The following is a 24195-nucleotide window of genomic DNA, read 5'->3' as shown; positions in this document are numbered from 1 at the left end:
TCAATCATTTATGTAATTAATATGGAAAAAATTGCATCAAAATTACTTTTTTAAATTATTTGTATGTTTACAGTGGTTTTTGAAACGTTTTCTCTGATCTTTTTCGGAAACAAATGTGTTTAAATGTCTTTTAGGTTTTTTTGTTGTTTAAAGCCAAATTTGTTAACAAAACATATTTGTTCATGATGAAAAGTGAGCAAAATCCATCTTTTATTCATTACATCTAGCATTAGACCTACACAATGCATCAAAACATCAAATATCGGTTAAATTAGGTATAAAAATAACAGTTTGCCTATAGTGGACCCGGGTCCACAATCGGATTATGGACCCGGGTCCACTATAGGAAAAGGGGGTCCATAACAGGCAAAAAAAACTTTTTTTTTTCAAATGGCTATTTTTCTGCTCAAAAACAAAAAACTGATGAAACAAATACTCAAAACTGTTCTAAACACTCCAGATTCCTTTATTTTGTTCAAAGGGTTTTGAAAAAGTGCTTAAAATATTGAAAATTTGTGAAAAATGTGCTTCGGCTCTACTAGGGGGTCCACTAATGGTTAAAATACCCTATATTCGAAAAAAGTTTTAAGCTTTTTAGTTTTCTATAATATGGATGACAAATGATCAGAATTTTTTCAAATATTTTGACAGTAATAATATTTTTTTAAATACTAAAATTTTCACGAAACGACGTATTTCGGCACCACAAAAGTTATTTTGCACAATGATCTGACAAGTTTATTTAAAATGCAATGAGGAAGGACACAATACATCGCAAGAAAATACCATGCGTTTCTTGTTGTGGAGACAAAGTAGGTATTTGCAAAAGCCTAAGAAGTTTCGTGCAATTTTTTTTTGTATATTCGATAATCTGTAACTTTTCAAGGATTTTTTTGATTGGCATCGGCAAAGTTGTAGATATTGATGAGGACTATTCAAAATAAAGGAGGTACACGAACAAAATAAATTTTGTGATTTTTAAATTAACTTTTGCAAAATCAATGAAATTTCCAAAATCTGTATTTTTTTATATATGTTTTAGGGGACAAAACCCCGCTTTTTTTTTTGTTAGCAATTCAGAAGTATGGACCAAAATTTGTCGACGAGCTAGAAATTTAAAAAAATATTGATTTTTTTTTAAATTAAATTTTGTACTTTTAATTGTTTGACCTCATTGTTTTTATGCAAAATCGAATTTGTAATTGAAAAGTACTGTACATTTTTTTATTAAGTGCACCGTTTTCAAAGTATAGCCATTCAAAGTTAAATTTTGTCCAAAAAATCAGTTTTTTTGATTTTTTAAAATAATGAACACTATTTTTGTCCATTCCTGAAAACATTTTTTTCCTACAATTTCGTCTAAGAAACATTGAAGATTTGACCACTGATTGCTGAGAAACAGAAACAGGAAAATTGTTTTTTAAGTCTAACCCAAACAACCCTCCATTTCCTAATGTCAATATCTCAGCAACTTAAGGTTTGATTTTCTATGTTAAAATATGAAACATTCCTGCAGTTATTCGATCTTTTCGAAAACAATATTTTGATTTTTTTTGAATCAAGACTAACATTTCAAAAAGGCCTTTCAATATTACACAAGAATTTTGTGACACTTGGATGATTTTTCAGTGTTAATGAATTAAAAATAAAAGTTTTATATAAATCGAAATTATTATAGCAATGAGCTCATTACATTTTTATATTAGGTGTTCCATCAAAACTGCGAGGTCTTGTAGCATTTGAAGTATCTCCGACTCCGGCTTCTGGAAATTTATCGACTCTGACGAATTCACCGAACCTTGATCCGACTCCTACTGTACAGTAGGGTGCCCAGAATATGGTACTTTTTCAAAACCTTACTCCACAAGCTGAATATTGTTCCTTGAGCTATTTTTTCTGGGCCAAATATGAGCAAAATTGGTAAACATTTATCCATTGATACTAGGGGGTGAATTCACTTAATTCAACTAAGTTTGTATAAGCATAAGCATAAGCATAGGTGCCCACCCGCAGTTGCTACTCCGTTATTGACCAGGACCTCCAGAAGTTACATCCACGAGCCGTGGAAGATAAGTGGGTGCTATCTTTCCTCGCTTCGCAACTTCTCAAAGGCCCCTATCATGCTGATCAATACCGGCGCTGGCCACGACCAGTGGTAGAGTCACGGGGAAGTGGATGGGAATGTTAGTCCGATACTTGAGTGATAGAGACCGCCCAATCGACTGCTTCTCCGACAAAGTATCACATGAGTTTTGAGGGGGTTAGTAGATGGGTATGAGGTCAGGATTCACGAGTGGCAGTGATGTGACCATGAGCATTTTGTTTATCGGTTGAAAATTTTAAATCTTAGGCAGCCGGCTGCGGAAAGATAAATAATTGATTATTTAAAATGTTTTTTAATCGAACGCGTGCCAACCGAGCAGTAGTGCTATGGGCTGGACTTATCAATATATTTTTACTGTTTGTACAGTTTAGATACCGCGAGCAATTTTCAAAAATAGTAAATAAAAGACGCTTACGCTTCATAAAATCGATAGTTTGATGAGTTAATACTAAAACTGCCAGATGGAATAAATTATTACGATCAACGAATATAAACGAAAAGAAAAAAGGACTCCACGTAACCGATTGTAATGAAATGAAAACAATAACTTAAACGAACAAAACCGGCGGCGTGCCTTCCAATCAACGATGATGAAAGAAGGACTTAAGAAAAGTAAAATATAAAATAAAAGGCTCCGAAAAACACGTTGCAGAGTAACCGCGAGGTCCCGCTACTCACAATCTATCCTAAATGTCAGCGTGTCTTTCAATAAACGATTCTATAGAAATTTTAAAATCACAAACAATTAATAAATAAATGACGCAATTGATTTAACAAAATTTTACGAAGAATTTGTTCGATTTAGCGCGCGTATTTTTATCCTTAGTTATGAACTTATCCTGAAAAACCTGGAAAATAAATTGATTAATATATATCAAGCTCATTCATACCAACTCTTACACACAACTTATTATACCAGTAAACTTAAATACGTTAAAAAAAGTTAATCAAACATAAGATCATAAAAACATGAGATTTTTTTATGACATATTAAAGATTATTCAATAAAAAAGATAATTGTGATTTACGGAAAACCTAACGACGGTATTTGTTGAATAATTTGTACGCGTAACGCGTTTTTTTTGTATCAAACCTTATATCAAACCTTGCAATAAAAACAAAAATAAAGGGATACACTCACACAAACATTGTCAATTGGGCCGAAACAATAGAAACATCGATTATTTCAACATTACAAGCAACAACAAAAAAAGCAGCAGAAAACCCTGTTTTTATATTTGTCAGTACTCAAAACATGGCACCGCTCCCCTAATTAAAAGTTATCTAGATAAGTTGTTTTGGCCCAGTTTCTCACTCACAGACGCATACCCTGACTGAAAAGTCCGTCGGACGTCCGTCGTTTGTCATCCGTGCAATCGTACGACGTCGCACGACAATGTCGCGCGACTTTCGCACGAATGTCAGACGTTTTTGCACCAAAATGTCGTATTTGTCGTACGATCGATAATCGAAATTGTTCGACATTGTCGTACGACATTCGACCGACGTCGCACGGTTTTGTTATTTAGGATGTCGTGCCTTTGTCGTGTGCTACTTAATTCAACTAAGTTTGTATGGGGAAAATCGAAAAAATGTATAAAAAAGCAAACTTCTAACGGGTTTGTCTGCAGGGTGCGCTACTGCCATCCAAATATTCCCAAAAGCTATATACTCATTGAAAATTTGATGCTCTACAACTTTGTAGAATATACCAAAGCTGTCAAACTCGATCCTGAAAAGTTATTAGCGACTTTAAAAGTCACTTTGTATAAAAACGTTTTTGCACCAACTTTAGGCTCGGGTACATACCAATGGATTAATCTCAACCAAAAACGCTCAAGATTGGCACAGATACTTAAAATAAGCCAATGAACTACGCTTGTATAACAGGGAGTAATTTTTTTATGGGCACTGTACTGTACAGCCTTGATTCAAAATAAAACCAGCAAAGATTTAAAGCAAAGTGGCGCCAAAAACATTCAAACTCACCAAATGAATCCGCCGCAGGCAGGGCTTGATGTCGTTCTGGGCAACGCGCGTCAGCTGCTCGAGCTGCTCGCACAGCATCACCCCCTCGTACGTCAGGTACGAGACGATGTCGTACGACAGCACGGTGTTCACGTGCTCGATGTCCAGCTCCAGCTGGGAGGCAAACTTGAGGAAGTACGTTACCAGCCAGAAAAAGTGCGACGTGTCAATTTGCACCTGCTGGGAAACAGGGTGGGTTAAAACAACATTGTTTACGGTAATATCTCTGCTTGCGGACACTCACCAGGTCTGAGAGTAATTGTGCGTGGAGTTCCTGTACCAGGAAGCCGTACCCTTTGAGCAGGAAGTCGACGGTGAACTCCTTCAATATGTTGGAGATGTCGTCGTCGGTTGGGACGTGATGTATCAGTCCCTTCATGGTGATTCTGTGTTAGGGGGATTTGGGATAGTGAGTTGTTTTTTTTTTCAGGTGAATCCTCCAGCTTACATGTTGCTCTTGCTTCGCTTGACCAGCTTCTTGCGGCGGAGTTCCTTCTTGTCTGGAACGGCGGCCGGGTTGCGTTGCTTGTTGGCCGCGTTGAAGCGCTGCTTCTGGTTCGGTGGAGGTTTCTGATGCTGCGGCTTCTGGTTGGGACCATCGTCTTCGTTGCTGGACGTCGAGATGGATTCTTTTTCGGCTTGCGTTCCGTAACCACAGTCGGAGGTCTCCGACAGAGAGGCTTGGTTTTTGATGCCGGTGGTAGAGGACGGTCCGGTGCTTTCTTGGCCGGACGAAGGGGATTTGGGGTCGTCGGATAAATCTTTGCAAGATATAGCCGGCGAAGGAGTAGTGGGAGGACTGGGGGAGGTTTTTGGGGATGTGTCCACTTTGGATGCCGGAGCACCGGTAGGAGACGAGGTTGAAGTAGCGAGTTTTGGCTGCACCTGAAAGGGGGATTGAAAAGCGTGTAAATCGCTGGGTAATTTGGGACTTACAGTAGAGTTCTCGACACCCGGAGGAGAATTGGTCGTCACCAGCGGAGCCTTGGGATCATGCGGATGGGCTGGTTGTGTTGGATGCTTAGCTGCGCAGGTGGTTCCCATCGTTTGATGGTATATCTGATGCGATTTGATGGCTCGTGCCACGATGATCTGCGTCGGAAACTCGGTCCCCATTCGGGAAACCTGCTCGGCCTCACTCGGATCCTTGCTAATGGAGGTGTTCATTTTGGAACTTCCTGGAATTGGTAAAGTAGTTTGAGTACACTGATGATCCCATCCCAGTGTCAAGCTATCACCATTATCGGATGAGTCCGAAGTCGGGTCCGACGTCAGCATGGGACTAGAATCTCCACTGCACTGCTGTGGTGGCGAAGTGTTGCTCTCGTTGTCTTCGGAGCTTTCGGACAGGGTAGATTCGAACCAAAAGCTGAGCAGCTTTTGGAGGGTGCTGATGTGCTGATCTTTGTACATCAGGGCCACCAACTGAGCCATCGTAACGGCCCAGAATGCCCGCTGAGGACAAGACATCAGGTAGATCAACAGCTTGTCCACGCTTTGCGTAAACAAGTTCCATAGTATCTGATTTTGCAACGATGTACTGTGAGCTGGCTTCGTTTCACCAGGCGTGTTCACCTCAGGAACATGCAGAATGTTCCGTAATAGCAACAAACAATTGTTAATACTGTCACAATTCTGAATCGATAGCTTGCTGTCCTTCTCGAGGATGGACTTCATATAATCGATAACTGCCTTGGTTGTTTTCCAGTCGACAAACGCTTCCTTGCTGGTTATGAGCAGTTTGTTCAACTCGAAAATGGTGTGGCGTCCAATCTCCGACTTGGAGACCAGATCCACCGGAAGTAAGCATTCCGCCGGCACGGTCAGATTCACCAGTAACCGAATTGTCGGATCGAGAATCTTAGAATCCTTGGCATGAACCAACAACGGGACAATATCGTTCTTAACATTCTGACCAAACCCAATCGCCCTTCGGAATGTTCTCAGCGTAGTATCTTCGACGGCCAATTTGCCGATAATTTCCTCCAGATTCACGAGACAGTCCTCACTCACCAGGTACACTTCATCCACGACTGCACCGAGCGAACCAAAAGTGCTGTTAATCTGCGGATTCGCTAGCAACCATTCCATACCACCGCCTTGTTCGTCACGTGGAAACAAACCTGTCCCACGCGCTTCCTATTTACCTACTGGTGTATATTTCTATACTTATAATGGAACCCACAAAACGGTTCAGCCGCCTCGTTGTTGACGACGCAAATGAAATTTACTTGATGCTCCTATCGTTGACTTGGGTGATTCACAATGCGTTTGTTTTCAACGAATTGAGCCTCCCGATCCATTTAGGTATTTCCCTGTGGAATTGACGGACAACATCAAAGAAACGAATTAGTAAAATTGAACCAGTTTAAGATTAGATGGAATTTTTCCAGGAATTACATTTGCTTCATTGAGCACATGATTTCCATCAATGTCACCAAATTCAGCATCCCATGACCTTTTTCAAGATTAAAAAAAAAACAGTTTGAAGATTTTCTTTGAAGTTCAAATGCAACCTCAAGATAAGAGCCCCAGAATCCAACCACCCGATGATTATAATTATCTGCATCAGTAACCTAATCATTATCGCCATATTCGGCTGAGTAAGCAATCGCGCGATGATTGATGACGCGTGAATACTTCCTCCGCCACGCGCCAACTGCAAAGTCAATCCCCCGAGCATGGGTAAATAACAAGGGAAATGCGTAATAATACCTTTCTCTGGTATCAATACCAAATGTTGGTATTCCTGGGCCCTTTAAATTTTGTCTTAAGGATTATGCAAGAGCAAAATGTGGTATCATACCAATTTAAGGTATTGTTTTGATATTGCAAAATTGCAGAATTTGTCAATGATCGAACACCACATTTTGGTATTCTTTTGGTATTACAGTATTTTATCAAATTCCTCTGCAACTATGGGAAAATTTTGACCAATTTTGACAAAATAATTAACTTTGCGCTATAATGATGTCTCAAAGCGAATGCTTTCATTCAAAACCGGAAATTTCAAACTTGATTTTAAACATTTTTGATATACCCCCTATAGAAATGACTTGAAATTGTGGAAAATTTTCTAAGTCAGGAAGGCACATTTTGGTATTATTTTGGTATTTAAGTGTTTTATCAAATTCCTCTGAAACTATGGGAAAATTTTGACCAATTTTGACAAAATAATTAATTTTGCGCTAAAATGATGTCTCAAAGCGAATGCTTTCATTCAAAACCGGAAATTTCAAATTTGATTTCAAACATTTTTGATATACCCCCTACAGAAATGACTTGAAATTGTGGAAAATTTTCTAAGTCAGGATGGTACATTTTGGTATTATTTGAATATTGAAAGGTTTCATCAATTTTCTCTGAAACTATGAGAAATTTGTTAAAAAAAATTTTACGAGTTAATTAATTTTGCGCTAAAATGACTTGAAACCCAAAAATGTTAAAGATGATTTTAAAAATTAGTGTGATATACCCACTTATATTTTTTTCAAAAACGTTGAAATATCTCTAAGTCGGGATAACCAAATACTTTGAAAAACGAGTCAATCGACAGATTAATGAATTTTGGTGAATTTCAATTCAGTTTCATTTTAATAATACTTATTTTTCAATCTTGTTATTTTTCAGAAGCTTCAAGAGCTTCAAGCACAGGCCGTTCATCAATGACAAATGCATTCGGTGTGGTGAAGAATATCACTAATAACAACATGGAATCATCAGGTGAGTAGATTTGGCTGTTGCATATGAATAATTTCCGTTTTTTCACTAACTGAAACTGCTGCACTAAAAATGGTATGAAAATACCAAATTTTGGTATTACTTGTTCAAATACCAGCGACCATAATGTGCTCTTAGTTGCCCAGTAATAGATGGTAAAATACCATGAAATCATACCAAAATCATGTATGTGAAAGACCACAGAAATACCAAAATATGATTTTCCAAGGGCGCGGGAATACCTCAAAATAAAACCATGGCAATACCAAGTTTTGGTATTCAAGCAATGTTCAAAAATCCAGAAGACCTCAACTTGGTATTGAAATGGTTCTATTTTGAGGTATTATTTTACCCTTGGAATAACATGGATTGGTATTGTTGTGCCCTTCCACATACAAGACTTTGGTATGATTTCATGGTATTTTACCATCTATTACTGGGCAACCAAGGGCACATTTTGGTCGCTGTTATTTGCCCAAGTAATACCAAAATTTGGTATTCCCGTGTTATTTACCCCTGCTCGGGCCTGGCCCCGATAAGGTGGCGTTTCGTTATTTGTGGTGAAATTGATCCTTGTTTATTATTAATTCATGCCGGTAATTGGACTGTGTCGATTGGATTAACCAGGGACCGTGCAGCTTGCGACACTCATTAGTAACGTAGCTGAAATAATTAGAGTTGCAAAAGGGCATTCTGTGAACTTTTGAATAGCAGTTTAAGATCGTCCCAACGAAACTTTATAAGGCTGCTAAGGATCAGGTGTGGGACGGCCCTTTGAACCGCCCACAACTTATTTTGATTGCTCCGAGCAAAAGGCACTGTAGCCTGGGGGATTTATATGGATTGTTAAAGCTTCAAGATTAAAAAAATGTGAAATTTCGCTTTACACGTTTGACGAACTGACCACAGTTCAAATTGAACAATATCGAACGTAAAAAATGGAAAACACGCAAGCGTTATTTCAGGAAACCTCACAAATGCTCACAGAGCTATGTCACTTACATAGGCAGGCAAACTATCGATTTTGATCCATGCTTTTGAAACGATTTTGATTTATTAAAAGTAGAGTTAAAACTACAAACAAACACCAGAACAATTCCAAAAATGTCGTGATGTCGTAACCTATGAAGCTGAACAAGTTTTAAACTCGACTTAAAATAAAATAAAAAGAAGGTTATTTTCGTAACATTCGGTTCACGTGTATCCTTTTTATCATGAAAGCTTGTGACTAATTATAAAACAGTTCCCACAGAAAGTTTTTAACCATCACAAACGTGTATTTTTAACATCAGGCATTTTGCAGTCAAAGCTCCCGCTGAACTTTTCGTCAAGCAGCCGGCAGTCACATTGTTTTTTTGTTGTATCGTTTGATGGGCTTCGCCCTTTCCTGGGAAATTTTCACTTTCCTTAAAGTTTTCGCCTTATAGTGGAAGAAAAAGGCAAAAGTTTTTTATTCAACTTTTCAAGTGTTTTTTTTCTGCATGAGAACAAGGTTTGATCTTAAGTTTTTCATTTTAACAACAAGCATTTATGTGTGTGTGTGTGGTCCAATCCAATACCCGCTAACCGGTAGCGAAATTATGGGAAAGTATAATTTGTATCAGACTGTGTACATGCCGAATGCTGATACAGCTTATCTCAGTCCCGGGTATTAGGTGGTGATAGCCCTCGCGCTGCTTCCAACGACCCGTTTCAGAATGACAGAGCTCCTTGCGGTCCAATTCCGAGGTCGCTGGGCATTGTTCGGCCCCGCCTAAACATAGAAGCAAGCATCTGAAGAAAACTCGATCTATATTTAGACTTCCAATCCCCTCAGGCAAATCAGGGATCAGCGTGTGTTTAATAATATGAGAAGAAGAGATAACATGTTTCAACACTACGGATCAATTCACTGCTAGAGTGCAATCCTTCTGATAGCCGACTGCTTAGCGTCCCATACCACTAATCCAAAGGTGTGAGTTCGAATCCCACCTGATTCACTTTAGTTTTTATTCATATTCAAATTCCTGATTCCAAATTTCTAAGGTACCGACCGGGATTTGATCCCTGAACCTTCTGCTTGGGAGACAGAAGCCGTAACCATTAAGCCACAGAGCCGGTTGATTGGGACGTGGTTCTCTGTATGGCTTTTTGCGAGATGAGAGCAGAGGACAACAATCATCTCAACGTTTCCACTTTACCCGGGCTAACGACCGGCAGTTCCAGTTCACGATGATTTCCCTTCATATGTTAAAAACCATTTATGATTTTGGCACATATTCCGTTTGTCAGCGTTTCCTGTCATTACTGGCGGGAAAAATCTTCGTGGAATCAGCTGTGCAGACCTCATGTGTGACAGGAATGCAGGTTGAGCGACACCCACGGGCAAGTTTTTCATTTTAACAACAAGCATTTATGCACTTTTAACCGAGCTTTGGTAAACGATTTTTTTGTGCAGTATGTAAAGCGAAACATACATGTAAAACCAACATAAATCCGTCATATGTTTTTGCTTACAATATGCTAGGTATCAGATGATCTGCCCACCAAATTGCTTGAAGCATGTGCCAAACGTAACCACAATGTGATAGGTCGTATCGGTAGTATCACGTGCCTTGTAGCGTGAGAGAATGCTTTCCAATACACGTCGTCGCTTGTGTGCTATCTTGTGACAACGACCATTTAGTACAGCTCGAACAGAACGATTTTCAAAGCTTGAATTATGAACTCGATTTTTTTGAAGAAACCGTTTGCTTAACAAACAGTCCAAGTTTGAACTAAATTGGTTACAGCAGTTGAAAGATAAAGAAAATAATGTAAATAATATAAACAAAAATTTGAAAATGCACATGACACAAGTGTGTTTGAAAAGTGTACCTAAAGTATGCTCTAATCAACGGTTTAACCGACGTAATCAGTATATTTTCAAAAACGTAAGATGGAATTGTTATTAAAGAAATGTGTATCAAAATTTTTTTTAATTTGAATTTCCCTGCAATTTGTATGACGTGTAACAAGATAACACGATCATTATTATGAGAAATTGTTCTATGCCACAAATAATGTGTTTTACGATATCCGGAAACGGATTTTAACTCATTTTCGATCCTAATAGTCGTTGTCACAAGATAGCACACAAGCAACGTCATACCACTGCATTTTTGCTGGAGGGCCCATTGATGGTGTAGTGAATGTAAGTCGCCATGCCAGGGGTATAATCCAGAAGTTTATACGAATGTGTATGAACCGCAGTACATACTACGGGAGCCTAGAATATATACTAGTTAGAAAAAAAGTGTTCTTTCATCCGTTAACCTCATGAAGTAGTTGAGAAGATATGAACAATATTAAAATTCAACTGAATTTAAAAACCAGTTATTAGTTTTTGACCCTCCAATTTTTTTAAATTCTATTCTAATTATAACCAAAAATAGTTTATATTAAATGAAAACCTTGCGCATGAATACTTACCCATTATTTTTTTCAAAACCCTTGTTTTAAATTAATGATTGATTAAGAGACTTTTTTTGGATATGCAATTCAGAGAAATCCCATAAACTTAAAGGTTTTTTTTCTTAACTGTTCATGATACATCAAGAGACAGACAGAATCCTGTTGATAAACTTTACCATTTTGAGATATGTATGTTATGTTAAACTGTCCGAGGAATCCGATAAAAATATTTTCAGACATAGGCTCTTTGGTACCGAGCCTACAAAACAGAATTTATAGAGTTTTTTTACGGTCCTATAAGCTAATGTGTTTCATATGTTTATAGGACCAAAAAAATTAACAAACAAACCATGCGTTTTGAGAAAAATGCTTCCGAAAGTTCAGAATCAATTTTCAATTTCTATTTTAACTGAAAAGCAAAAATAAAAAAAAAACGATTTTATCGATAAATTACGAAAATTTTGACACCAAAACATGTATAAGTCATCGCTTAAATTTTTAGTTAGGCAAAAAAAAAGTATAAAAATTGAAATTACGAGCCATGGTTTCAACATTTTAGTAAAAAAAAGTGTTTTAAAATGCATTATACACCTATCCAGTTGTTTTGCCATCATTACACTATGGGGTTTCAGGCGGCCATAAATCGAAAAACCGACATACTCTAATTTTTTTTTGGTATTTTTTTTTCGAAAATAAACATTCTAACTAAGAAAAATCCGGAGTTTGAAAGTTGTAGGTTCAAAATTCACTGATTTGCAGCCCTTCAAAGGCGAAAATGGTAAGAAAAAAACATGTTTTTTGACAAAAAAATGATTATTTTTCATAGTTGTACTGTGTAGCTGTTTATGTATTTTTTCCTGCATCATTATATATATTCAGAAAGGTAATTGATTCAACTTTTCAATAACATTTTACAAAACACACTTTTACAGGCTAAAAAAAATAATAAAAATCAAAAAAGTTGGATTTTTATTCAAAATTTAGTTTTTTTCAACTTTGTTAATGGAGTACTTTTTTTGTGTGCATTTGTGCGATCTGAAAATTTTGCAGCTTAAAATTTGAACCATGTCCTAACTTGTCTCCAAATTTCAAAGTGCACTTATGTGCACTTTTTGAGTTATGCCATTTTGATCATTTTTATTCTAGCATGAAAATTAATGATTTCGCGTATACGCTTGGTTAAAATCACATTATTAACCTGCGGAGGCAGAAATGTCGTACCTGCTATGTATGTTTTGAAATTGATTTGATATTCATGACTTTGTTGGTACTTAGGTACGTTTAATAAAATTAGAAATTCCTATTCTAAGTATTTTACAGAAACGATTCGTCGAATATTCATATCAGTTCGTCGTTGTGTTCTATTGAAAGTATGGATAATAATACCGTAGTGTCTCTGTACGATATAACGAATCACTATTCTGAAAACGTGAGAACTGCTTTCGAGTATATTTGTAAGAATTACAACATTGCAGAACCATCACATGATCAACTCAGGGAAAAACCACACACAGAGGAAAAACTACGCATGTTGTTCTGTAGCTTCAAAACGAGGTATACAAAAGCCCATAGAAGAAGTTCATATTTTAAGTAATCTAACGACAATCGGCTCCATAGTGATTTTGATTTAGAAGAATTTATCGTGGAAAACGTGAATTTTGCAAGTGAATCAACAAAAAACGTGGACGAGAATCCATACAATGTTCCATAAAATAAACCGTCTAAAATTCTAAAACACCGCAAAAATCAAATTTTAATTGGAAGGGGAGGGGGGGGGGGGTCTTCAAAGAGAGGTGGATTTTAACTCAAGAAGAAGGGGAGGGAGATTGAATGTAAATCAGAAACTTTAACATAGCATAAACCGCCATTCCGTGCATCAAAAAGACAGAGCAAGAATATTAAAATTCACCACTTTAATGCATGTGGCCTCAAATATATGAAAAAAATCGAAAAATAAACTTTTTTTTTGGAAAAATATCAAAATTCATTTGTTTTCATTATACTAAGTACAAACAACACAAAAAAGTCACAAAAAAGCAAAAAAAATATTTTTGGCCGCTTGCTTATATGGAAATACCCCATAGTGCATTAGTTTCCAAAATATTTAAATAAAAATAACATTTTTGCGGTGCTTTAAATTGGAATTTCATAAAAATTCAAAACATTTTTAAACAAGTGATTGGAAATTACTAGCGTTTCTCAACACATTTCAAAAAAGTGACCACGTGGTTTATGTATGGTCCCTTTACAAAATTTAAAATTTTGTATCTAATCTAATCTAATCTAATCTAATCGAACACAAGCGCAGCCAGTCCGAAGAAAGCATCCTGGAAGAACTTGTGGTAAGATTACGCCTCAAGTTCTTTTTTGTCAATATTAATGATTACAGTACATCCGAGTTGCCCCGAAAATGTATAGCAAAAATTAAAACGGCCAGGCCTACTGCGTTGCATTAACCGCAGAGACAGATTCTGTGAACGGATCACATTTCACAGAATCATCAGGGGAGGAAGGATGCGTGGACATACCGTACCAAACGCTCCGAATCAGTTGTGGTGTGGTGTGAAAGTGTAAATTTGGCAGATAATAATATTTAGGGGCGGGGGGAGGAGAGGGGGAGGTAATGAGGATAGGAAAAAGGGAAGGTGGGAATGGGATAATATGGATATATCATTTGATCAATAGAATATTATGTAAAATAAGGGAATAAAATCATCTATCAAATAATGATAGATAAAATGGATAGATCTCACCAAATCAAGATTTAACAGCTCCAGCAGGGTTTGAACTTATCATCAAATGCCACTTGAATCGTAATTCTTTTAAGACTTCTGGACTTGAACAGGACTACAGTAATGTAGCGGGCAGCAACAATCAAGGTTCCAGCAGTGATCCTGGTACTGCTCGACCGGCAGCAAAGGCATAAGACGCCGCAAGTTGGTACTGATCACCACACGATGCATTAAGTCTGGTACTGCTGGCCGGATTGGTAGATTAGAACAGGAGCATGATGACCACTTCATAAAGTGCTCTAGCTGTTGCTGATTCTGCCTTCTTGTTCGTGTAATCGTCACCCCATCAACCGCTACCACCATTTAAATTGTACAGGAACTCCGGTTTAAAAATTGAAATCGATTTTTTTTAAATACAAATTCCACAAATATGGCAGTGGAAAAAAAAAATTGTATAAAGAAAAAGTCACACAGGGGGTGAATATTTCAAGTTTGAAGGTCACGTAGTTTTTTTTTATGCATCTTGGAAACTATTGATTTGATTACTACTAAAAAAAATAGCTTTTTTCGATGATAATTTAAAAAACAATTCTAAACAAAACGTGTTGGTTATTGCTTCCATTGCGTGCTCTAGTTTTTGTAAACCCATGGTCAAATATTCAAACGCATCAAAATAGAGCGTTTTAAAAGACATTTTAAGCGCGTTCTTTTTTTAATACAGAAGACACGTAGAGAACACAAGAATCTTTGTGTTTTGCACGGTACTGGTATTATTACCGTTATTTTTGTCAAAGCACAATTTTCAATTGATTTGCCAATTTTTTTTATGTTCATAATAAAAAAAGCCCACAGATTTGATTAAAAACTAAACTATAACATTAACCTTTCATGAAATATAATGATATTTTGTCATCTTTTTTACCGTAAAGTATTGAATGTTTCATTATTCAATGGTTGTAGCCAGAGCCGTACCTTGGGTCCGCGGCGCCCTTGGCGAAGCATCAATTTGGCGCCCCTTCAAAATTTGCAAGTATTTTGATAAATGTATGTTAATTTTGAATGAATGCTTCAATGAGTTTTGATTTTATAATTGCAGTTTGAGTACTAAATATGACGGTTAAATTCAGAAAAACAGTTTTTAATGTTTCGTTTTTCAAATCAATATGAGAAAGGCTGAACTGAAAATTTATTGTAAGAATTATGTTGGCTGAATCTTTTCTTGGATTTCATAAAATGGATAGCAGGGTTTAGTTTTTTGTTAAATTTATTTTTCAGATAAATGCATAGAATTGAATGCTCAAGCATGATAAATTTTGTTATAACTTGTTAACAAATTTTTTATATTTTCCAAGTCTGCATAATTTGATCTGATCTAGTATTAATTTCTATGTGTAAGCAAAGGACTTTCCCGAATTCGTAAAATATTTAGCTGATTTGGCAATTAATTAATTAAATTTTAATTTCGGTGTAGTTAAAAAAAAATCCTTTTTCAAAATTAAAACAAATTTTTAAACATGCAGCGGTGGAACCAAGTTTCATCCAAAACAATTAAAGATTATTCAAAATCCAGCGCAATTGATGATGAAACTTATTTTAATGATTTTAATAAGATCATTATATTTGATAGAAAATAAGAAGACAAGACATTTTCAACCATTCATTTTTAAGTGATTCGCCCATACGATGAATGAGAATATTTTTCATATTTTTTTAAATTATGTTTTGCATTGATTTTTTTCATCTTTTTTTTTTATTTATTGATTCGTAAAATTCAATTTTATAATCTAGAAGATTATTTTTTAGGCTAAGCTTGTTGAATGTATTCAAACCTTGGAACAATATTATAAGTTTGTTTTTAACTGATTCTCATTTTTCAGAAAAAAAACGTTTGAATTGATTCTCATTGCCAACGCTTTTAAGATGATTTAAAAAGTAAATGTGAAATTTTGGCGAAATAACAATTGAACAGCCTGAAACATTAATTGATAAGTTGTTCTGATTAAGACAGATTTCTGCAGAATCTCGCAGACAAATGCGTAGAAATATGTCTACACCGGTTAAGCCTAAACTGATGTTCATAACAGCTTGTGTGAAATTTTTTTTTTTCCTGAAAAAATATTTTTTGTCTTGTTGGTGAAAATGTAAAGCACTTTTACTATTTACCCTAGTGTTTATAAAAAGCGTAGACAAATTTTCAGTGCACGCTTATAAAAGGGCTAATGCTTATAAAATTGTGATGAAAATATTTCAAAGGCCATATTTTGAATTCTATACAGTCATGCCTCGGTTTTGCACTGCCCCGGTTTTGCACCGTTCAGCTGCCTCGGTTAAGCACGGCCCAGTGCTTAACTGAAGCACAGAGCTTATGGGTTTTTGGCTATATGGGAGACATTGGCTTTAATCGTATGAAAAATCATGCAAACATCAAAAAATTATAGTGTTTTGGAATCGGAATGATGTCAGTTATCCATTAAAATTATTATTTCATGAAAAATTTCACAAAAATACGTATTTTTCCTGTATTTTGAAAATGCATTTTTTTTTTCTCTAAAGAATCCAAAAATATATTGTCATTGGAATATGGGTATCAAATGATCAGATTTTTTCATACATTTCGGTTATAATAACAAAATGTTTAGAAAATACTCCAAATTTTCTCAAAACTACGTTTTTTCGAATAAAAAATACTCAAAATTTCATTTTTTACAATATGGGTATCAAACGATCGGGATTTTTTTCATACATTTCGAATGTAATAACAACATCTTTTGAAAATATTCTAATTTTTCACAAAACTACGTATTTTTGAATAAAATACTCAAAATTTCCGTTTTTACACTGTGGGTATCAAACGATCGGGATTTTTTCATACATTTCGAATGTAATAACAATGTTTTTTGAAAATACTCAAAATTTTCACAAAACTACGTATTTTTGTAAAACTTTTCAAAATTTAAGTTTTTACAATATGGGTATCAAATAATCAAATCAATTTTTTTTTTCAAAAATACGTAGTTTTGTGAAAATTTTGAGTATTTTCATTTTTTTAATAACTTTCGAAATGTATGAAAAAATCCCGATCGTTTGATATCCACATTGTAAGAACGGAAATTTTTAGTATTTTTTTTCGAAAATACGGAGTTTTGTGAAAATTTTTAGTATTTTCAAAAAATATAGTTATTACATTCGAAATATATGAAAAAATCCCGATCGTTTGACACCCACATCGTAAAAACGGAAATATTGAGTATTTTTTTAGAAAATACGTAGTTTTGTGAAAATTTGGAGTATTTTCAAAAAAACATTGTTATTACATTCGAAATGTATGAAAAAGTTCCGATCGTTCGATACCCACATTGTAAAAACGGAAATTTTTAGTATTTTATTCAAAAATACGTAGTTTTGTGAAAATTTGGAATATTTTCTAAAAATTTTGTTATTACATTCGAAATGTATGAAAAAATCCCGATCGTTTGATACCCATATTGTAAAAATTGAAATTTGGAGTTTTTTCCAAAAAGACGTAGTTTTGTGAAAATTTTGAGTATTTTCTAAAAATGTTGTTATTACATCCAAAATGTATGAAAAAAAAATGATCATTTGATACCCATATTGCAATAACAATATATTTTTGGTTTCTTTAGAAAAAAAATGCATTTTCTAAATACAGGAAAAATACGTATTTTTGTGAAAATTTTCATGATATAATAATTTTAATGGATAGCTGACATCATCCCGATTTCAAAACACTATAATTTTTTGATGTTTGCATGATTTTTCGTACGATTAAAGCCAATGTCTCCCATATAGCCAAAATCCCATAAGCTCTATGCCTCGGTTATGCACGCCTCGGTTTTGCATCCCCCATATGCGGTGCTAAACCGAGGCATGACTGTAATGTCAAAGTTTCAAAAGAAAAGTATATGTATTAATGTTAAAATAATTCCTATTTTAAAGAGGCTCAAAATATAGCAACCAAACTAACGTGAAAATAACTTATATTTGGACATTGTTTTAGTCTGGAAAATATGACTTAAACTTCATTATACAACGGTCCAGACTTTAAAGCTGTAGGTATTTATTTCGAAAAAACTCTTAAAGAACTCCTTGAACTTTCTGCCACTTGAGGACCCCTTCTATAACAAAAAAAAAGTATGAATTTTCAAAACCTCTTCGGTAGAAATATTCATACACATGATTTCGGCGCCCCTAAATATATATTTTTTTTATATTTTAAACCAAATTATCTAGCTATTAGCAGTTCTACTTTATAATTTGGCGCCCTTTCTGTTTTTAAATATCAAATGAAGATATTATAACTGACATGAAATTTGGTACAATCATCGATTTCGGCGCCCACCATGAGCTGGCGCCCTTGGCGGTCGCCAACTGCGCCAACCCCTAGGTACGACGCTGATTGTAGCTATACTTTTTACCGTCCTCCGACCTTAACCTGAGCTAAGAGGAAACATTTTTAAAAAATAACTGGCCTTGATGGTTTTAAAATAACTATGGAAATTAAATTAAAAGAGAAACATTTTCAGCTGAATTTCCAGACATTATTGACATTATTAACTTAAACAAAAATTGTATCTGAATCAAACTCAATACAATTACACAACATTAAAGCTCACAACAATGCCAAACTGAACTGAACCACCTTCAACCCAATCACATGGATTATTGGAAAAAGCCACGAGACCACACCATCCAGACCCAATTTGAAATTCTAACTGCTGCTGTTTCCAATGTCGGTACAATGTCTTTGGTGAAGTTTTAGGAGACTTTTGTGCTGACCAGTGAGAGCTGTGAATGCGGGGTTGTGCTTAAACACTTCAGAATGTGGTCTTCATCTAAATTTAAAGACAAACGGAAATGACTGAGACAAGTTTCCGCTTTTTTATCGATTGGCAGTTGCTGTCATCCGGGATGGGAACGTGACAGTTTTTGCGCACTTTTGGTTTGCAGAAAAATAAACCTGACAATGAAGAAATAAGAGCATTGCGGCGACGAATTGAAAATGAAGAACTAGTTGAATTTCAAATCCGGCATGCAATGCTGTGCTTTATGAATTTTTACCATTGGATTGGTAACAGAGGTCTGATTAAACTCTTGAGAATGAAAAGTCTTCAATGAATATTAAAATTGATATTGTTGATGGGATGTTTGAATCAGGAAGAGCTTTCAAACTTTCTTGTTAAAAAAGTCACACAAGGCATAATACAGTTTTTAGGGACGATTTCTGAAATATTAAAGGTAACTCTTTTTTTGATGCTTCCGTTTTAAAAATGGTTTGCCACCTGCCGATTTCTTTGATTATGTTTGTGATTGATGTCGGGAGGCCTAAACGTGAAATCTAATTTGCGTTTCATTTTAAATGCAAACATTCAAAAAAATGCATGATTTTCAACATAAAGTACCCATTTTTTATGTATCGTTACGGTATTTTTTTTAAAAATATTTTAAATTAAGTAGTGCAAACATCATGGAGCAAAAATTTAGCTTGATATTTTTTGAAATTTTATATCCCACTATTCTCAACAAAATGAGGTCAGTTCAATTTTAATTTTAATTAATTTTATTAGTAAACAATCAATTCACAATTCCGTATTTCTTATAACCTAATAAAGTTTTGGAGTTTCTTTCAACTGTGATTTGTACTAAAGTTCATTTTGATCCGATTGGATGTTCTAACAATTGGAACAATGGAAAGAGAAAGAAAAATTAAAAACCTTCTAAATGTTCTATGGAAAAGGATTGAAATAGAAAAGCTTGAAACTAAGTTTGTCTATTTTGATCCTTTTCCTTACTTAATTTAGAAGGTTTTTATGTTTATTTTTCCTCTCTTGAAAAATCCATTGTTAGAACATCCAAATGCATCAAAATAGGTCAGTTTGAATCCTTAATTTTTATTCTAATATTGTTAAACATATTTAGAATTTTCACATTTCGAAAAAATAATGTCTGCGACCATTTTTGAGCACGCTGCGATTTTTTGTCAGGAATAAATTAGTATGGTGCTTTCTTTGAAAAGGTTTCAGAGAATATGCTGAACATGCTGAATTGTTCAAACTATTAAATTGATTTTAAACATTTGAAAAATCCAAAAATGAAAACTAAAATTTAATAAATTAAACCAATAATTCTTCAATTTTTAACGGTTAATTGTTACCCAAATGGTATCGACAAATTTTGTATTTTTTTATAATAAGCCCATAATGAAAATAAATTTGCTTATAATTAGATTTAGCTAACAAAAATATTTGTAGTTTTCTTTTTGGTTGATTCCTTCAAGATTTCAAAACATGACTTAAATGTTTATTAAGTTTCCCAAATAAAAAATAAAACTTTTTTTTAATACCAAATTGTGTACTTCACGGCATTGCTTGCCGTTATTTTGACGTAGTACTACGTCTTACTCGGAGGTACTAGTGTGCCATTCTGAAAAACCTCACGAAGGTCATGAAAAAATGATTCAAATAAAAAGTTGTGTAACAATTACTGTTACAAAAATAAAAAAAGTTGAAAAAAAGTGTGTACACCTTTCGAAAAATTAACATAAATACAGTTATTTGTTAACAAATCACCATAAATCCAGTGTCAGAACTCCAAGTAGGCATCCTTGACTGATTGAAAAAATAATTTGGATTGAATATAAAGATTACTAACTACTAAGTACAACAGTTTATATAACTCTGGAAATTCTATAAAAAAAAGTTACCTAGACTTAATTTTTCAAACTTTTAATTTATCTAAATGTCAATATATTAGGGGAGAGTGGGGATACTTGATCCCCTTTTTTGTATCGCACATAACTCTGTCAATTTCTCACAAAACTATGAACTTTTTGCATGAATTGAAAACTTAAACATTCAACTATGTTTGGCCGATAAGGGTATTTCATCAGATAAACTCTTCGAATCATGACAAGCGTTTTAAAAAAATATTTTAGCCGGCATTTGAAAAATGTTGGTGATAATTTGATCCCCCTTTCAACATTTTTAAGAAATCTCAAGCAAAATGTTTCTTATTCATCCAAACTGTTAATTTTCTATAAGTTATAGCAATTACACATAAAATCTGTACGTTTGTGTTCAAAATATAACAAGTTTAGCATGCAAAATATTTAAAAACTTAAAATTTTCTTTTTTAGACCAAAATTGAGCATGTTTACAACAGCTGGTAATTTTTATTTACAAATCTCTTGAAAAACGGTTCAAACTGCAGTAATTTATGTATAAATATACTAAAGGAAACTATGTACAAAAACCCAGCCAAATTATTTAATCTTAAGGGCTGATTCCAGTGACTGTAAAAATGGGGATCAAGTCTCCCTAAACGCACTCTTAAAAAAAAAAAAATGATTGTAAAAATTGTATGACGATAAATTTAACGTCAAATACGTAAGGGTTTTGGAGTTGATATGTTTATCAAACAATTCATGTATAAAAAATATTGTTTTGAATAATTTTTGAGTGTTTTCTATACTTATCAAAACAAAGAAAAAAGATCTCTTGGAAGTTTTTTGTAGCACTTTTTAGAAATATGTGTGTAACTCAATCTAAACATTTTTTGATGTTTTCTTTGTTTTCTACAATGAGTTTAAGTCAATTTCGCATAACTTTCTAGACCAAAGCTAATTGTTTTACACACATGCTGACGAGATACAGGCTTGGGATCAAGTGTCCCCGGGGATCAAGTCTCCCCACTCTCCCCTACCATAGAGTTGCTAAAAAAACATTTTGGAGTGGATAAAACACCGTTTTGGAAGTCTCTGTATCTATAGAATTGATTTTTTGTTGGAATTTCATACCAACCCGAAATTAGGTCGTCGGAAAATCTACTGGCATCCGAACCGATTAACGATTCGCAGGTCATGTGCCATCGGAAAGGGCATAAAATTTCCGATCTTTTGATACCCAAACTTGGTTTGCTAAAAAATCCATGTTTTTAAATTCCTAGGTAAAAATGCTGTTATGGTTTCGTTTTTGCAAAAAGGCCAAAAATGTATGGGAAATGGAGACATTCTTTATTTTTTGTCCTGGTGGATCAAACTTACTGATTGCCTCAAAAATAAAGAATATCTCTCCTTATATTGAACCAACATTGTTAAAAAAAACTGTTCTCTACAATATGATTGATTAGAAAATGTTTCAAATAAATATTTCCCGTCGGAAAGAGCCCTGCTTTCATGGTGCGAATTATCAGACTTGCCGATTTTTTTATCTTACACGTAGAAAAAAGAGTTCCAGAAATCGTGAACAAGCGTTCATGAAAATCGGAACCACGAACAAAGTGTTCAAATTCCATGGTACGATTTTGAAAAACGTACCATGAAATTTGAACACTTTGTTCGTGGTTCCGAATTTCATGAACGCTTGTTCACGATTTTGAAAACTCATTTTTCTCCGTGTAAGCTTGTTCTAGGAAACACACCGTGATCTGTTAAGGTTCACAACAATTAACAAAATGTCTGGTGCGCACCTTTGCATAGTTCTACTTTACAAGTAAATTTTTCACGTAATCAACGCAGTGATGACAAAACTATGAGCTAGATCAGAAAGGATTAAACCAAATGTCATTAAACTCAAATTATTAATTATTTCTAAAATATTTTTCTAAACAGTGTAAAACGTGACTCCCAGTTCCAATACCTTCACAACCGGCATGTATTACTTCTTGTTTACACAAGTATAAAATACAGTCGACTCTCCGGCTGTCAATCTTTTTGATATCAATATTGCTCTAGTTGTCGATGAATTTTTCAATCCCTTCAAGAAGCATGCTTTGATCTTTAGTTCTATAATTATAACGCTCTCGACGGTCCCTTAAATATCGACAACGAAAGAGTCCACTGTAGCTGCATTGAACGTTCAGCGTATTGCACGGTCCGTTTAAATTCTGATTGAATGGCTCACCTGGGGTACAGAAAACAGTGCCGCCTTCACGGAATCCTCGGTGGTTTGCGGCTGAATTTGTCTCTTCGGGACGTTCACCTTTAATGTTTTCAAATTGATGTAATAATCGATATAATTGGCCGATGAATCAATGGGATCACTTTTGATTAGCATGTCAGTGGGTTATTGTTTAGCACAGTCAACCACACACTTTTTCACCACCTACTAACTTGCTCGGTAGTTGTTTTAATGCAAACACAAAATACTCTCTGTTTCACTCTTTTCTAATAATCGCTCGTATGACGCAGCTGGAGGCAACGTGCCTAGTCCGGCCCCGCACTAGTAGATCGTACTAGCGGCACGTTTTGTGACACACTTTGAAGCTATCGAATTGCAACCATTCACATTCGCCGATGAGCTTCGCACAACCCCAGACTGTAACGGTGTGGGAACGTTGCAGGGTCGACCAGATGCACACAATCGCATGGCTTAATCAAGATGCACTTAAGTAATCTGACTGACTGGCTGGAGTGCGAGCACTTGAACCAACACTGATAGAATGTTGATGTTTTTCACTTTAGAATTCCACTTTTCCGGTTTATATGATTTTGCTTGTTTGTTTTCCCAGGAAATTATTTTCACTCGCTTTTCGCAGGAGCTTAACCTTAATTAGATTAATCCAATCGTAGCAACGAAGCGAGATTTAAGAATTTTCCTAAGCTTATCGCGTAACTCAACGGGCGTGTAACACTGACAACGTTCGAGCTGCTACTGAATCGTAGAACCTGAGGGAACCGACGACGAGCCCTCGCAAGCTGGCAACTGCACGTAGTTATAAGGTTTCACCCGACTCGACTCGAGACCGCTCTGTAGAACAACGCTTGTTCGAAACACGTCCGCCGGTGAACTCTTCCCAAAGGAGAATGACGATGAATCCGGCATGCAACCGGGAGGTCAAGTTGGAGTCGTCGCGTAGCGTCCTGGATTCGGTTTGTGTGTGTTATTTACTCCGGTTATGTTCGTGCGTAGCGTCCTGCTATGTACTTTTACTAGTAACGGGCTGACGAAGCACAACAACGACGATGCCAGGCTCAACAGATTGCATTGATGAGTGGACCAGTGCGCGGTGAGGAACGGTTGGATTTGGATCATGCTTAAAGAATATTATTTTTAATGTGATTTTTTTTTTTTGCAATTTGTGTTTTGTTTAAAATTCTCATTTCGACGCCGTCGTGCTAACTTGTCGTACGTCGCTTTTTGAAGATCCGAGAAAAACGCGTTT

The 24195-nt window shown here is 35.3% G+C and overlaps 1 protein-coding gene across 12 annotated transcripts in view; it reads right to left on the bottom strand.

Moving 5' to 3' along the window:
• LOC6038912 (protein timeless) overlaps window positions 1-23846 on the bottom strand; it is a 36848-nt gene extending 13002 nt beyond the window's left edge. For 4 of the 12 annotated variants that reach the window (XM_038251181.1, XM_038251184.1, XM_038251185.1 and 1 more), the window contains exons 1-5: window positions 22935-23846; window positions 5371-6447; window positions 4581-5310; window positions 4377-4518; window positions 4094-4312 (exon numbers count right to left, since the gene is read on the bottom strand). In XM_038251181.1, the coding sequence (XP_038107109.1) occupies window positions 4094-4312; window positions 4377-4518; window positions 4581-5310; window positions 5371-6223 (1944 nt within the window). In that variant the 5' untranslated portion in view covers window positions 6224-6447; window positions 22935-23846. Of the gene's footprint in view, window positions 1-4093; window positions 4313-4376; window positions 4519-4580; window positions 6448-22934 lie in introns of those variants that run through there. The other 8 variants (XM_038251189.1, XM_038251190.1, XM_038251182.1 and 5 more) reach the window with 5 other exon arrangements.
• Between the last annotated feature and the right edge of the window lie 349 nt (window positions 23847-24195).

The sequence above is a fragment of the Culex quinquefasciatus genome, chromosome 2 (genome assembly GCF_015732765.1).
Source record: "Culex quinquefasciatus strain JHB chromosome 2, VPISU_Cqui_1.0_pri_paternal, whole genome shotgun sequence".
Taxonomy (NCBI): domain Eukaryota; kingdom Metazoa; phylum Arthropoda; class Insecta; order Diptera; family Culicidae; genus Culex; species Culex quinquefasciatus.
Note: the sequence above shows the minus strand (reverse complement) of the source record. Positions and strands in the feature narration are given on the sequence as shown.